This window comes from Solanum pennellii, chromosome 6, assembly GCF_001406875.1.
Source record: "Solanum pennellii chromosome 6, SPENNV200".
NCBI lineage: Eukaryota > Viridiplantae > Streptophyta > Magnoliopsida > Solanales > Solanaceae > Solanum > Solanum pennellii.
In genome coordinates this window covers 58,785,467-58,799,804 of record NC_028642.1, presented here as the reverse complement: position 1 = coordinate 58,799,804, position 14,338 = coordinate 58,785,467, and the positions used below count along the sequence as shown (strand labels likewise).

Sequence of the window (14,338 nt, the reverse complement as noted above, 5' to 3'; positions counted from 1 at the left end):
AACCATACCTAGAGAGATCTCCAACCTTGTCAACTTGGATATGCTTGGCATCCAAGGAACACTTATCAATGGTAGCATTCCTGATTCTATTGGAATGTTATCAAACTTGAAAAATCTGCACATGGAATCGAATCAGTTGACAGGAAATATCCCGTCTTCCTTAGGAAACATTAGAGGATTGCTGTACATTTATTTGCAAGATAATAGCTTAGAGGGAACCATACCTTCAAGTTTAGGAAATTGTACATCTCTCCAAACCTTAGACATCGCTCAGAATAAACTCAGTGGTAGTATACCCAAGCAAGTAGTTGCACTCTCCTCCCTTTCGGTACTCCTTAATATGTCTTACAACTCTTTGAGTGGTCCCTTGCCTGTTGAAATAGGTAACCTGACCAATCTTGCTGCCCTTGATATATCGAACAACAAACTGTCTGGTGAAATTCCACACTCACTAGAGAGTTGTTCATCCCTTGAAATACTCTACCTGCAAGGAAACTTCTTTGAAGGAACAATTCCTCCTCTGGATGATTTGAAAAACATTCAGTATCTTGATCTTTCACGTAATAACTTGTCAGGCAACATTCTTAGGAGCATCTACAAGCATGTTTCATTACAGAACCTCAACTTGTCGTTTAACCACCTTGATGGAGAGGTGCCAGTTCAAGGTGTTTTTGCTGATGCAAGTAGAATTCAAGTAATGGGAAATATGAATCTTTGTGGGGGAATTGAAGAGCTGCATTTGCATCCATGTCTCAAGCATGCAAATAAAAGACCTAAGAAGCACATTGCTCTCATTTTGTTGCTGGCACTGGGTACCAGTGCTGCATGTTTAACTTTGTTGCTGCTAGTTTCATATTGCTGTGTGAAAAAGGGAAAGCATAGGCCTAGAACAGCATCTTCATTCAGGAAAGGATACACCCAAGTTTCCTATGAAGATCTCTTAAATGCAACTGGTGGGTTCTCTTCAAATAACTTGATAGGATCAGGAAGCTTTGGCTCCGTTTACAGAGGAAATCTTTCTCCAGAAGGAACAATTATTGCAGTAAAGGTACTAAAACTTGAAAAAAAGGGTGCTTCGAAAAGCTTTTTGGCTGAATGTGAAGCCTTGAGGAACATAAGGCACCGGAACCTGGTGAAGATCTCAACTGTTTGCTCAAGTGTTGATTTTGATGGCAATGATTTCAAAGCTCTCATTTATCCATTTATGGAAAATGGGAGCCTAGAAGAGTGGTTGCACCCGAAGGAGGGACAGATGCTGCAGAAGAGATTGAGTATCTTACAAAGACTAAACATCACAATAGATGTGGCTTCAGCATTGCATTATCTTCACAGTCAATGTCATACATCTATAGTTCACTGTGATCTTAAGCCAAGCAACATTCTACTGGATAATGATCTGACTGCTCTTGTTAGCGACTTTGGTTTGGCAAAGTTCCTGTCTGACGCGGGTCAAAATGCTGATGTAAATCAGTTCAGCTCAAGTGGGATTAAAGGCACAGTAGGTTATGCTGCTCCAGGTAAATATTACAGTGGAGATATTAGTCTAAATATTGTCTAAACTCTGAACCCCATTTTTTCTCCATAAGATCATAACATATTAACAATTTAAGCAATTACAACTTCCTTGAGAGACACCGGATGCTCCTTGTCCTAAGCTCCAGGCATCCGTTAACTTTGCAGATCACTACCTCCTGATTTTGCGCTATTTATTCTTACAACCAGAGGCGGATGCAGTCTTAGTTTGATGGATTCAACCAAATTTAGTATTATCGACACTGAATATGGATATATAAGTAAAAAAAAATAGTTAAATTTCAAAATAAATATTATATTGTGAACCCATAATTTCATAAGTACAATGAGTTCAGTTCTAAGAATCTTAGACGTTGAATCCATCAAATTTAAACTGGATGTCTCTTCTCTCATATAATTCCTGACTAGTCATAGTTTTTCTAAGGACCTTAATAAGAGGTTTCAGCTTTCTGGGGTAGTTACATAACTAGTAATTCTCTTTTGGAAAATCGATAGAAGTGATATGTGTTGCTAAGGCAGTTTTTGACAAATGCTTAGGATCCCTAATATTACTATGAAACACCTTCTCTGACACATCAAATTTTTCAGAATATGGCATGGGTGGCCAGGTATCAAGTCAAGGAGATGTCTATAGCTTTGGGATTCTTCTATTAGAGATTTTCACTGGACGAAGACCAACCAGTGAACTATTTGAGGACAATGAAACTCTTCACAGTTTTGTTAAGCAGGCATTGCCCCGTCAAGTGATGGCTGTTGTGGATCAATCTACTTTCTACGAGACAGAGCCAGGGGATCTGAAAGATATATTCAGCTGCAGAAGTGACTTTACAGATGAATTTGTTGAATGCTTAGTTTCTATTCTTACTGCTGGAGTTGCTTGTTCAGAGGAAACTCCACAAGCCAGAATAAACATGGGTCAACTTATTTTCGATCTCATTTCCATCAGAAACAAATTGAACAGAATTTTAGTTCATTCAGAGAAAGTGAAGATCTCAAGAAAAGGTGAATCATAATATAGTTAGGGTTCACCTATGCTAATAGCTTTGCCTTCATTGGTACTTTTCTTTTCTTGTTTCTCTTTGCGTCAACATGAATGTCATGTTACTCAGAAAAGTTAAGAATTACCCATGTTTGACGTTTTTTTGGTATTAAGCTAAAAAAACAAAAAACCTTGATGGCTTTATATTACAGTTCCTATATTGGTGTCTCTAGTCTACATGATGTTTTATCTACATGCTAATTAACAACATATCTGCAATCATCAGCATGTCCTACCTGATCTATTAGTTCCATAGGAGCACAATATATATAAAGTAACATCCTCTCTCTGTAGCACTATGAAGTGAATTTTAACACTCACCAGTAGTCCTTACATGAGCAGTTCCCCTCTTTAAAATGATGGAAACGGTAGCGATCCCTCAATATTATTTCTCGATCATACAGCTTGGAGAGAAGCTTGGCAACAGCGTGGCAGTCCGCACAAACACGTAAATTCTTCACAATACGAATTGGTTGAGATGGAGCCACACTGATAAGTCCAAATGCCATGGCTAGCTTTTCACTGTGAAGATTTAGCGCTTGCTCCTGCATATCTTCTTCTTCAACAAGTTGCAATATCTGGGACTTGTTGGAAACATATCCTACATGCTTCAGTCTAGCTGCAATCTCATCCAATTTTGCATAGATTTTCTGCGATTGAGGGTGAGTATTATCTCCCACTAGAAACTCATGAACAATACTGTGGACTTCAATTGAGCTACAACCTGGTTCTTTCTTCAATCCACATTCTCTCATACGCTTCCTTAACATGGAAACCTCGTCCCATTTCCCTGATTTCGCATATATATTGGATAGAAGTACATATGCACCATGATTTTCAGGTTCCAACTCAACTAAACGGTTACAAGCTTGTTCAGCTAGTTCAAGATTGCCATGTAATCTACATGCCCCAAGCAGAGCACCCCAAACTGATGGACCAGGGGTTACTGGCATATTATTTATCAGTTTTTCAGCTACTTCCAGTTCACCTGCACGGCCAAGTATATCAACTAAGCAAGCGTAATGTTTTACCCCTGGCACAATCCCATAAACGTTCTCCATTTGGTTAAAGATTGCCCGCCCCTCCTCCACCAACCCTGAGTGGCTGCAAGCACATAGTACGTTTATGAGTGTAACGGAATTAGGCTTGACCTTGTGTTCTTGCATTTTCAAGAACAAACTTATTGCTTCCTTCCCACGCCCATGCATTGCTAAGCCAGCAATCATAGCACTCCATACAAACACATCTCTAGTGTTGACAGAATCAAACATCTCAAGTGCTTTTTCCACATCCCCACATTTAGAATACATGTCAATCAATGCTGTAGTGAGGTGACAATTAAACTTTATTCCTTGCTTCTTTATGTACACATGGATCCACCCACCTAAGTCAATTGCACCCAACTGAGCACACGCAGATAGCGCGCAGACAAGTGTTACCTCATCAGGTTCTGCCTTCTTGATGAGTTGCAACTCATTGAAAATAGACAAAGCCTCCTTCGGTTTACCACTCTGCTCATAAGCTGAGATAAGAGCATTCCATGCAACAATATCTTGGCTAGGCATAGTATTCAGAATACTTCTTGCTGCATTAAAGTTTCCCGCCCTTGCATACCCAACAAGCATAGTTGTCCAAGAAACAATATCCTTCTCCCCCATCTTGCGAAACAATCTCTCAGCATCCTCAATGCTCCCACATTTCATATACATATCAAGAATCGCGTTATCTAAAATTAAGCTCTCTCTAATCCCATTCCTCTTGATAAATGCGTGCACCCATCTACCGAAATCCAAATCCAACTTCTTAGCACAAGCAGACAAAACCGCCATCATTGTCACATCATTAGGCCTCACATTCTCCTCCCCCATCCTATGAAACATCTTCAACGCCTCATCTGCATAACCCCCTTCAGCAAAACCCAATATCATTGTATTCCAAGAAACAACATCCCTTGTCTGCATATTCTCAAAAATCAAGTATGCCTCATCCAAACATCCACAATCAGCATAAAAATGAATTAAAGAATTAAGAACAAATATATCAAGACCAACGTCCCTCCCTTTAACTACCATCCCATGAAGTCCTCTCCCGAATCGTAGAGCTTTCATCTTTGCAGATGCTTTGAACACAAATGGGTAAGTAAATTTACTGGGAAATTCACGACCCTCACAAAGCATATTAACAAACATCAAGATACTTTGAATTGGGTCCTGGCTAGAAGAATAGGCACGAATAAGCGCATTCCAAGAGAAGAGATTTGGTTGAGGAATTTCATCAAACACTTTGTGGGCATAATCAAGACTTGAGAAATGCGATAGAGAAGAAGCTTCTATGAGTTTGCTAGCTGAAAATGGGTCGAAGAAAAGGCCAATACGGAGCATGTAAGCATGTATTTGTTTGAGCTGCTTAATGCTCTGGGATTTATCGATCAGTAAAACTAGCGGGTGATTTTCGAAATACCGGTCGTTGATGACAGTTTTGGAAATCGGGTTCGGTTTTGGAGAGTGTTGGTGACGTGGAAGGGGGAGAACCTGGGTGTATGGAGTCGCCATAATCTCCTCGTCACTGATGAAATCTAATACAGTAATAGCAGATATACTCTCCTTCAAATTTGTTTGTATTTTCACCTTATTCTTTAATTTTGTAGATATATTGTATGAAAAGTTAAAATTAAAAAATTATCACTGCATAAAAATAAAGACATTAATACAAAGCTAGTTTTGTTTTCTTCACTTGGAATGAGTTTTTTTTATACTTTATTTGTTTACTTTTATTTATCATATGTATAAATTTTGATCAATATTTTAAGGTGTTCTATTTTATTGTAGTATTAATATGAAAAAGGATTACAATTTATAATATCTTTTATATCATTTTTAAAAAATATGTAAAATTAACTCATGTAAAACGTAATATGACGAGCAATAGAAAAGGAAAGAACTAAGAAACAAACCAAATAGAGACCTACGCGGTGTGAATCCAAAATATCCGGCTCCGGTGAAAAAAAAAAATTGTGAGGCTGCTTTGAAGTTCGAGTCTGTCGCTCGCATAGCCTAATTAATCCTTTTTACTCTTCCAAAATTGTTTTTTGGGAAAAAAAAAGGGAGGGAGAGGTCCATATTCTAATTTCACTTTCATTTCTGAAAATCATCAACGTCGACAATTTGAAGATATTATTTTACAAAACTCCTGGAAAACTTATTTTAGTATTATTGTTATGGTTCCCGAAAACTTGTTCGCGGAGAAGTTCTTATTTTCTCTGTCTTAACATATGTATTAATCCATTTATCAAATGTTTTAACAGTCTGGCTATGTTTGGACTCTATTTTTCTCTCTAGTCGCTGTGTTCTTTTGTGTTTACCTCAGTGAAAGACAGAAGAAAATTGAAAAATCTGGGAAAAAATAAAAGGAATGAATAAAAATAGCAACGATCTATATGTCATCAATCAAAATAACGTTGAAACTTGAAAGACAAGCCTGGAAAAATTGAAAGAAATGAACAAAAACACAACGGAAAAAAAAGAAGAGGACGAAGAAGAAGAAGGGAGAGGGAGAAATATAGCCAATTTGGCCGTGTACTGTCTCCCTCCGTTGTTAATCAATCAGCGAACTGAAATCCAAATACACAGAAGAAAATAATTTCGGAGAGTGAATACCTACTGATGTTTTAAACCTCGTCAACTTGAATGTTTAAGACAGGTAAGAATTCACTGACCGGGCAGCCGCATTTCAGCGTCAATTCAAAGGCTCTTAAAGATACTAAGTATTTAGATAAAAACCAAGAGTTCACAGGGAGGATACCATTTTCAGATGGCAACTTCTGCTTAAGCTAGCTGGTAATTGACCCAAATCTTGTAGATGTACCAGAACAGCAGTTGAAGCCCTGGATTGCTCAAATACAAGAAGGCCAGAAGCAAAATGCTGAAGAGTTGATGTACATTTTCTACCTATGGCTCTCACTTTGGTTATCATTTGCTGCATTGAGCTAGGAAGGTGAAGAATACAAAAACACACCACACATATAGGCAATATATTAACCAGTGGTCTTTCTCCAGAAAACATGATCAGTTCAGGTCATTTTGAATTCATATACTAAGGTATTACACTCAGACAAGATGAAACATTTGTTTGCAAGTTTAGGTACAAAAACTGGCACTATGGAGGTTTCCAAAGTATGTTGTTGGCTGATTGCAAGCTGTAAATACTATCTCAAACTGCTATGTTCTCAAGGTATGAACTGCTTGCTCAACCAAAAATTTTGAGAGCAAGGATTTCATGCCAACAGCTAGGATAGTTGGTTGCACATAAACGAGGGTTAAATCAATCAATTTTTGTGCCTCAATCCCAAACTTGTTCAGATCGGCTTTTAAAGAAAGTAAACAACTAGAATCATATTGCCATGTAGACTTTGTTCTTCAGTGGATGATCATAGAACACTTGGGCACTCATTTAGATTAAAAAAAGAATTGAAAGAAAATCAAGTGCCGACTTAAAGAGTACTACTAGCACAAGTCAGCAGCCGACATAGGCAGTGGCCTGATACTCATTCCCAATCGAGTTTTCTACAGTCATTGGTTAGCTTCTTTTTTATTTTTGTACGATGGTTAGGAATAAGTGTGGGGTCGTTCCAACCCTTTTGGTTGAAGAATAGTGCACAAAGGAATAAATGCTTTATGTGGTCTAGGTAATAGGTTGATCAAAAGGAAACAATGTTGTCTCCTCTTCCGCTGCCCCTTTTGCTAAGTCAAAGAATGAGGGGAGAGTTGGTACAAGAAGTTCAAATTAACAAGGTACTCGCATGAAAGGGATGCTGATGAAGCCGCTCTGCAAAGAAACTTCCCCCTCATCCACCAAACAATACATGCTATGTGGTGGTTTCAGGTGGTTCCAGCAAATATTGGTATTGTCTTGGGAATTGTATGCCAACTCACAGTACAGGGTATTACCATCATGGTGACAGTGAAAGACACTTCTCTTGGGGTGAACAAGACATCCTTGTGTTCACTCCTTGGCTGCTACGTAAGTGACTTCGTTTTGCAAGAACCCCTCAGGATCAAAATCAGACAAAGATTTGAGTTAGTTCAGCTCTACTGATATTATGGGAACCACAGGACATGCAGCTGGTACGCACTATGAGTCGGTTCAGCTCTACTGATATGTAGGAAACCAAAGGACATGCAGCTCCAGGTACACAAATTCTCAAGGAAAAAAATAAATGCAAGAAAAAGAGCTCAATGGTTCCTGCTTTGTTTATTACCCTCCAAATTCAGTAATTCATTATAGTGCATGAAATCAAACTGATAATTTTCCAAATCTCTGGAGTATGAGACACCGAAACTATGGGATGTTTAAGGCACATATCATTTTACTGGGTTTGTTTACAGGAAAGAGACCAGCTGTTGAACCATTTCAAGACGATCTGATACTCAAGATGGCATTACATGATCAGCTGACGCAGATTGGGATGCATACAAGCTACTCGACTAAATCCAGGGACAGAATTTTCTGGTCCAAATTGAATAGACTTTACTAGAACTGAAAGTCTATCCCGTTTGGACCAGAAAATTCCGTCCCAGAAAGTTGTGCCATACATAGAAGACTTCCCCTCTACTAAAAGTCTTCCATGTATGGTACAACTTTCAGGGATAAAATGAATATTCCAATTTCATACATACAGTTAGGAATACCGGCTATATGAGTGATGTTTCTTGGAACTACAAGAAGTTATAAGGGTTTGCCCTACTGGTGAAGATTGAAGAGAGAACAGAGCCTGAAATAAATTATTTAGAACTTCTGCTTCAAGCAAAAGTAACTGACATATCTCTTTGCTCGCGTTTTCTTACCACCTTTTTCTTCCTTTTAAGGGCAGTGGTCTATAAATTGCCCTTCTTCAGTGACAGATATAGTTAATGTAGACCACCTTTATACACTTCAAAAGGACAACTTAGAAATAGAAGCCAGCCAATAGACATGAAGGAACTCTTCATTTACAAGTGCAATGTAGCTCCCTAACAGATAAATTAAAGGGACACACTCACAGAGTAAATGAAGTACTATTCAAACTCTTATCTCTGCCAAAAGAGAAGGTTACTCATCAATTCTGCACAGTTTACACACTGGAGCACTTCATCTCATAGTATAGTTCTCCCTAAGAATGAAACGAAAATGTTTCCCAAAAGCACTTGATCGAATTGCGCACAAGGAACCCTATGAATCAAAATCAATCAACTACACCTCAAACTCAAACATTGTTGGGATTGGCTCTATAAATCCTCTATATCTATTAAAGCTCTATTCAAGTTCATTATATCCAAATTACAATTGAAAATAAATATCTTTTTAAGTTAACTATCTGTAATGACCCTTCTTGTCATTTTTAGTGTTTTATCTTTTGTGCATCGTTTAGAGCGTTCCTATGGCGATCCCAAGTCATTTATGACTTGCTGGTACTGACAGATCGGTCACCTGGTCGTTCGTTTGGTTATTCAAGTGATTAAACCAAACTTTTTCATTGAACATACACTCATACAACCATAAGAAAGCTTCATATTAACCAGAAGTTACAGCAGAGTCTGCAGAATACATCATGAAAAGAGAAACAGAACAAAGAGTACAAATAGTTATAGGACATGCACCTCACATATAACTACGGCCTGCTATCATAATCAACAACTTCAGAATCGGTAACAGACCGCGAGTGCTGAACAATGGATCGACCAATTGAATTAATCCATTCCTCTTTCTCCTTCTCAGTATCGGCGATGAAAAACATAGTATCACGCCTTGTGGAGAGCTCAAAGGCGAAAGGCTTATTGATTACATCCTCAGCTCCTTTAACAGTGAGGCATTCAGCAACAGAGACAACTCCACGCGGAACGGCGGCGGATGTGACGGACGAAGGGTCTTTGAACCAGAGAAGCTTGCCTTGTTTAAGAATGAACCATCGACGGCGCCAGGTCTTGATATACTCTCCTTGCTTCGTGAGCCATCCGTCTCGCTCAGGGTTTGACCAAAATTCGATTTCCTCGTAGTCTGAGGGGTTAGGGTTTGCGCCGGTCACTGATCGGAATAGAGACTCCATTTTAGTTGGCTCTTGGGCTTCGAATTGGACGGAATACTGTGATTTGTATCTTTGTATTTATCGCCGGCGAAACGACGGAGTAGAGATCGTTGTGCTTCGCTGTCACTGCTAATAAAAAAAAATTCCCTCATTTATAATGCGAATCTCTTACAAATATAGGCTATACTAATGAAATTAATTATAATTTATCATATTTTATGGGACTCATTTCAAAATTAAAAGAGATATAAATTTTAATTAATATTTGAAATATATTTTTAATTATATTAATATATGTAAAATTATAACTTCATAACTTTTTTCATATAGTTTTTTGAAGGATAAATTTTAGTATTAAAATATTAAATTTATCTAATTTAACTTAATTTTAAAAATTATTAAATTGCCTCAATTAAAAATGTCATACATAATTTAAGATGAAGATTATTTGTTCACTTTTTCTTTTACAACTATACCTAATTATTTACCTATTTTGACAAATCAAAAAATGAACAAAATAATTTTACTTAATAATTTTTAATTAATTATTTTAAAAAATATAAAATTTCTTGAAAATTTTAAATTAATTTATCCATTATATAATTAGTAAGGGTAAAATGACAAATTGACTATATCAACAATTATTTTCTTAACACTTAGTGTCATTTTGATATATATAATATATATATGATTGGTCATAAATATAATTAATTAATATTTCTCCAAAATTGATTGCATTTTTCCATTTTGTCGGTCTCAAAATGATCAACAGTTCTCTTTTTATTTTTTTCAAAAAAAACCATTACACTATGATATTTAGCCTTAGTGTTATGGTTTCACTTCGTGAAATAAGATAGGGAAACTTACATAAATATACAAAAATAAAAAAATATTTACCATTTATAGCAATAATATCTTTTTTTCACTTGATCACTTTTAATTCATATTGCACATTTGACATAGTATTGTTATAAATGGTAATAAATAAAAAGTATTGCTAAAATCAGTAATTATTTATTAAAATGTACTAATTTATGTAATTTTTCCAATAAGATATTTCAGAATTAATTATATGAGATTATCTATCGTGAGATGACTTATCTTATCATGTAATTGGAATAACTTATCACAACAATATAAATGACGGTATAATGGGTTTCAAAGCTCAACCAACTCAGCTATCTATTCAATTAAGGCAAATATAATATAAGCAAAGGAAGACGAGCAATAATGTTACATTTTTCATTTTCTTTACAGAGTAAAAAGGCTTATACAATTGATGTACATTTGTAGACAGAGTCGGACTTCCCATTTCAGTGATAGATTGCTCAAATACGTCTTGATTGTATTTTAACTTTCTCTTTGTGCTCTTTTGTTCTGTCATCAATTACTTGAGTTTCTTTGTAATTTCAGCAACATATTTACCCTGATGAAAGGCTTGTTGAAGTTCTAGTTCTGTGGGCTGACGAGAACCGTCTGCAGCATAAGTTCCAGCTCCATAGGAAGATCCACCTTTTACCTCATCCATCTCAAACATTCCTTTACCAAAAGTATATCCAAGAGGAACAAATATCATGCCATGATGTGCCAATTGAGTTACAGCTGTTAGTCTGCAATCAACAAGAAGTCGTATCAATGAAAGAGAGGATACAAATATATACGAAACAAAATAGTGACAACGTATAGTATTCTCCAAATGATACAACAATCCATGAGAAACTTCATGTATCTGTTTACGTTGCGTTTGGGTTTATCAGCCTAAATGCTGAATTTGAACTGTTAGTCTTACAATGATAGAAGAATATTGCATAAATCATCCCAAAATAAGAAAAGAGGAAAGAAAAGACAACTATCGCATGTTCTTTTCAGGAGCATTAATCAATCTGGAAATATACATTTGAATCAAAAATCACTCTCGAGACTATAATAACAAGATCTTAAACGCAACTTATTCAGTTTCATGAAGTATGTGTCCTGCTCGGGAAACGTGAGTAATTGATTTCTTATGTTCTTATTTGTGGTCATGGTTTTTATGCAATATCAAGATCATAATGAATAAGGGGATGGTAAAGCAAACTATGTTTTTGGGAGTAGAAGGAAAGTTGATGGTACAACATACTTCTTGTAATATCAAAAATTATTTGATGTGTCAGAGTGAGTCCTTTAAGTATTGGAACTTATCCGATGAAATAATAGCAAAGCGATGAACTTTCCCCACTATGGTTGATTAACACAAGTATAGGCTTCAATCCACTTGCCACTAGAAAAAAATTCAAATTACTTCTATGGATCTCGTCAAGTGCTAATCCTCAGACGGTTTATACAGCTACTGATGAAAGAGCTCTAACTTCATACGTATACCTAGTTGAAGTAGTTAGGTAACTAGAAATTATTCAGTCCCTTATACTACAGTCCAAGTCTAGCAAGATAGTAGTCCTAAAACCTCAATACAGTGCAAGTCAAGAATCTTTACTGATGATCAATTAATATATGCAAATGGGATAAGAGCACAGATCAAACAAAGCAGAGAACAGATAATGAAGTACTCACGCACTAAGCTCTTGGCCACCTCCATGAAAACCAGTACTCCAAAAGATTCCAGCAGGTTTACCAGCTAATGCTTGAGTTGCCCATATCTCATCCGAGGCATCAAAAAAGGCTTTGAATTGGGCAGCCATCACACCAAAACGAGAAGGGAAACCAAAGATGAAACCATCAGCTTCCAAGAGCTGCTCAGGTGTGATCTCAGGCACATCATCAGGCTTTTTAGGAGCCTTCATCTTCTCCAATATCCTCTCAGGAAGTGTCTCCGGAACCTACATGTCCACGGAAATTCATGGAACTAGTAATATATAGAATTTTTAACCTTTATCAACTTAATTAAAAGTCGATTATAGCACGCAGCAGAGCCAAGAACTCTAACAAAGAAATTCCATAAAATGCAAGACCTCGACACAGCTAAGATTCAAACTTGCCACCTAAAGTATTTTTGAACCGCCTTTTCCACTCTAACAAAACCTCCTCTTCCTTGAATGGGATTCAAGACTTTTTATATACTAAAAACATAAACAAAAATAATAATAATCACCCAGTTTGCACATATTAACATTGAATCCATAACAGAAATGGATTAATAACATTAAAAATAAGGTAAACAAAACCTACTACAATCCATAAACTATATCAATTATCTTTTTACACAATCGATATCAGTATGTATAACTTAAATTCAAGTAAAAATTGAAACCCATAAAGCTAAAGCAGAAACTTCAATACTAATAAGGTCTGCTCCTACCGCCTTACCAGGGACCGCTTCCCAAGAATCATGTGCGGCACCAATTTAAATTAATCGAACTTCAATACGGAATTCGAAGCCCGGAGCGATTACCTGCCAAAGTGTTGCTTCGACGCCCTCAACTGAATTGACTCCGCGTTGTATTTCTCGTGCCATAGTCTCTACATGGCCATATAGTGAGTAATACCTGCCATTCAAATTATGAAAATTAAAAAATTGATTAACACAGAGAAGACAGATGCTATTGCAAGTTCATTCAGTTGGATAAAGAGGCGATCACTTACACAACGTAGACCTTAGTTGTTGCCATAATTTGATGATAAAATTAAACCCTCAATTGGGAATTGCCCCAAAATAATTGGCATAAAAATTAACTACAGCTTCTTCCGATCCCCCAAATTACTCATACACTTCAACACGCAAGTGATTTAGTTCATTACTGCTTCCTCCCTCTTATTCTATTAATCAGATTCAAACAAATTTATTTTTAATTATAAATTACAGATTCTTTAAATATTTTAATTATAAATTATTATGATTCATGGAGTTATTTGGCTTTTAATTGTTAATATTTGCATTTCGGTAAAGTTGTACTTGTATGCATATATTTAGATGAATTTCGTAAATAATATTTTTTATATAATTTTTAAATATATAAATTTTATTTTTAAAATTAAAAATTTTATATACTAATTTCAATTATATTTAAATTATTTTATTTTAATAAAAAAAAAGTCATATAAATTAAATAGAACACTATATAACCTTCGAGGTATTCAAAAGTTTCAGCCACGTGGCAAGACCTTATCATTTTGTTTGGTAATTGCTAGGTGTCCGTGACGCGTTATGTTCATATTTAATTAGAACGGATAATTTTAGTATCTTTTTTTTTTTTTTGTCTTACACTTCAAAAATATTGTTTAAATTATATTTTAGTAAATTTATATATTCTAATATAATTATATGTGTTTTAGGTTTTTAGCATGATTATAGGGGTGTTCTAACATAAACTTATACGGTATTTATTATTCATGTAAATAGTATATTATTTGTATATCATCAAGAAGGTAAGCTGTATACAAATATGCATCTTTAGTTTTGGGTTTGCCGGCTGGCAATTTGTCCTTTTGCAAATTGTACAGGACTTATAAATATGGAGGTATTTTTTAATTAAAAATTAAGGATTATTTATGTGAGTACATACTAATACCTGTTAAATGATTAAAAAAACACTACCAAATAAAACACTCATTGATTGCATATAGGCTATTCGATTTGAGAGGAAGGATAGTTTTTCAAATCAAAATAGGAAGTATAACTCTAAAATATAAATTTGAATTAATCCCAATTATATATGGCATCTTATTTTATATTAGAAGCCATAATTCTCTACTTTAGGTATAAGTCAAGC

General features: G+C 35.7%; 4 protein-coding genes across 4 annotated transcripts; 1 reads left to right on the top strand and 3 right to left on the bottom strand.

Annotated features, from left to right (window-relative positions):
* Positions 1-40: 40 nt before the first annotated feature.
* Positions 41-2,716, top strand: LOC107021399 (putative receptor-like protein kinase At3g47110). The gene is given in 3 exon segments (XM_015222054.2): positions 41-1,517; positions 2,122-2,189; positions 2,191-2,716. Coding segments are annotated over 3 exon segments (1,635 nt in total). The 3' UTR covers positions 2,281-2,716.
* On the bottom strand, positions 2,662-5,261 carry LOC107021398 (pentatricopeptide repeat-containing protein At2g29760, chloroplastic). The gene has a single exon (XM_015222053.2). The coding sequence runs from the start codon at positions 5,122-5,124 to the stop codon at positions 2,890-2,892; it is 2,235 nt and encodes a 744-aa protein (XP_015077539.1). The 5' UTR covers positions 5,125-5,261; the 3' UTR covers positions 2,662-2,889.
* Positions 5,262-9,065: 3,804 nt separating this feature from the next.
* LOC107021383 (pleckstrin homology domain-containing protein 1-like) lies at positions 9,066-9,817 on the bottom strand. The gene has a single exon (XM_015222029.1). The coding sequence runs from the start codon at positions 9,651-9,653 to the stop codon at positions 9,219-9,221; it is 435 nt and encodes a 144-aa protein (XP_015077515.1). The 5' UTR covers positions 9,654-9,817; the 3' UTR covers positions 9,066-9,218.
* Positions 9,818-10,788: 971 nt separating this feature from the next.
* LOC107021561 (probable NAD(P)H dehydrogenase (quinone) FQR1-like 3) lies at positions 10,789-13,419 on the bottom strand. Its single transcript, XM_015222249.2, has 4 exons — positions 13,212-13,419; positions 13,021-13,114; positions 12,183-12,448; positions 10,789-11,242 (listed from the first exon to the last, which is right to left on the bottom strand). The coding sequence occupies exons 1-4, from the start codon at positions 13,235-13,237 to the stop codon at positions 11,020-11,022; spliced, it is 609 nt and encodes a 202-aa protein (XP_015077735.1). The 5' UTR covers positions 13,238-13,419; the 3' UTR covers positions 10,789-11,019.
* Between the last annotated feature and the right edge of the window lie 919 nt (positions 13,420-14,338).

Excerpts from the sequence above, each read along its gene's own strand:
- LOC107021398 (XM_015222053.2), bottom strand. The coding sequence starts at position 5,124 with ATGGCGACTCCATACACCCAGGTTCTCCCCCTTCCACGTCACCAACAC.
- LOC107021383 (XM_015222029.1), bottom strand. The coding sequence starts at position 9,653 with ATGGAGTCTCTATTCCGATCAGTGACCGGCGCAAACCCTAACCCCTCA.
- LOC107021561 (XM_015222249.2), bottom strand. The coding sequence starts at position 13,237 with ATGGCAACAACTAAGGTCTACGTTGT. Across the intron at positions 12,449-13,020 it reads TCGAAGCAACACTTTGGCAG|GTTCCGGAGACACTTCCTGA; the intron begins GTAATCGCTCCG and ends GTGGACATGTAG. Across the intron at positions 11,243-12,182 it reads GGTGGCCAAGAGCTTAGTGC|ACTAACAGCTGTAACTCAAT; the intron begins GTGAGTACTTCA and ends TGTTGATTGCAG.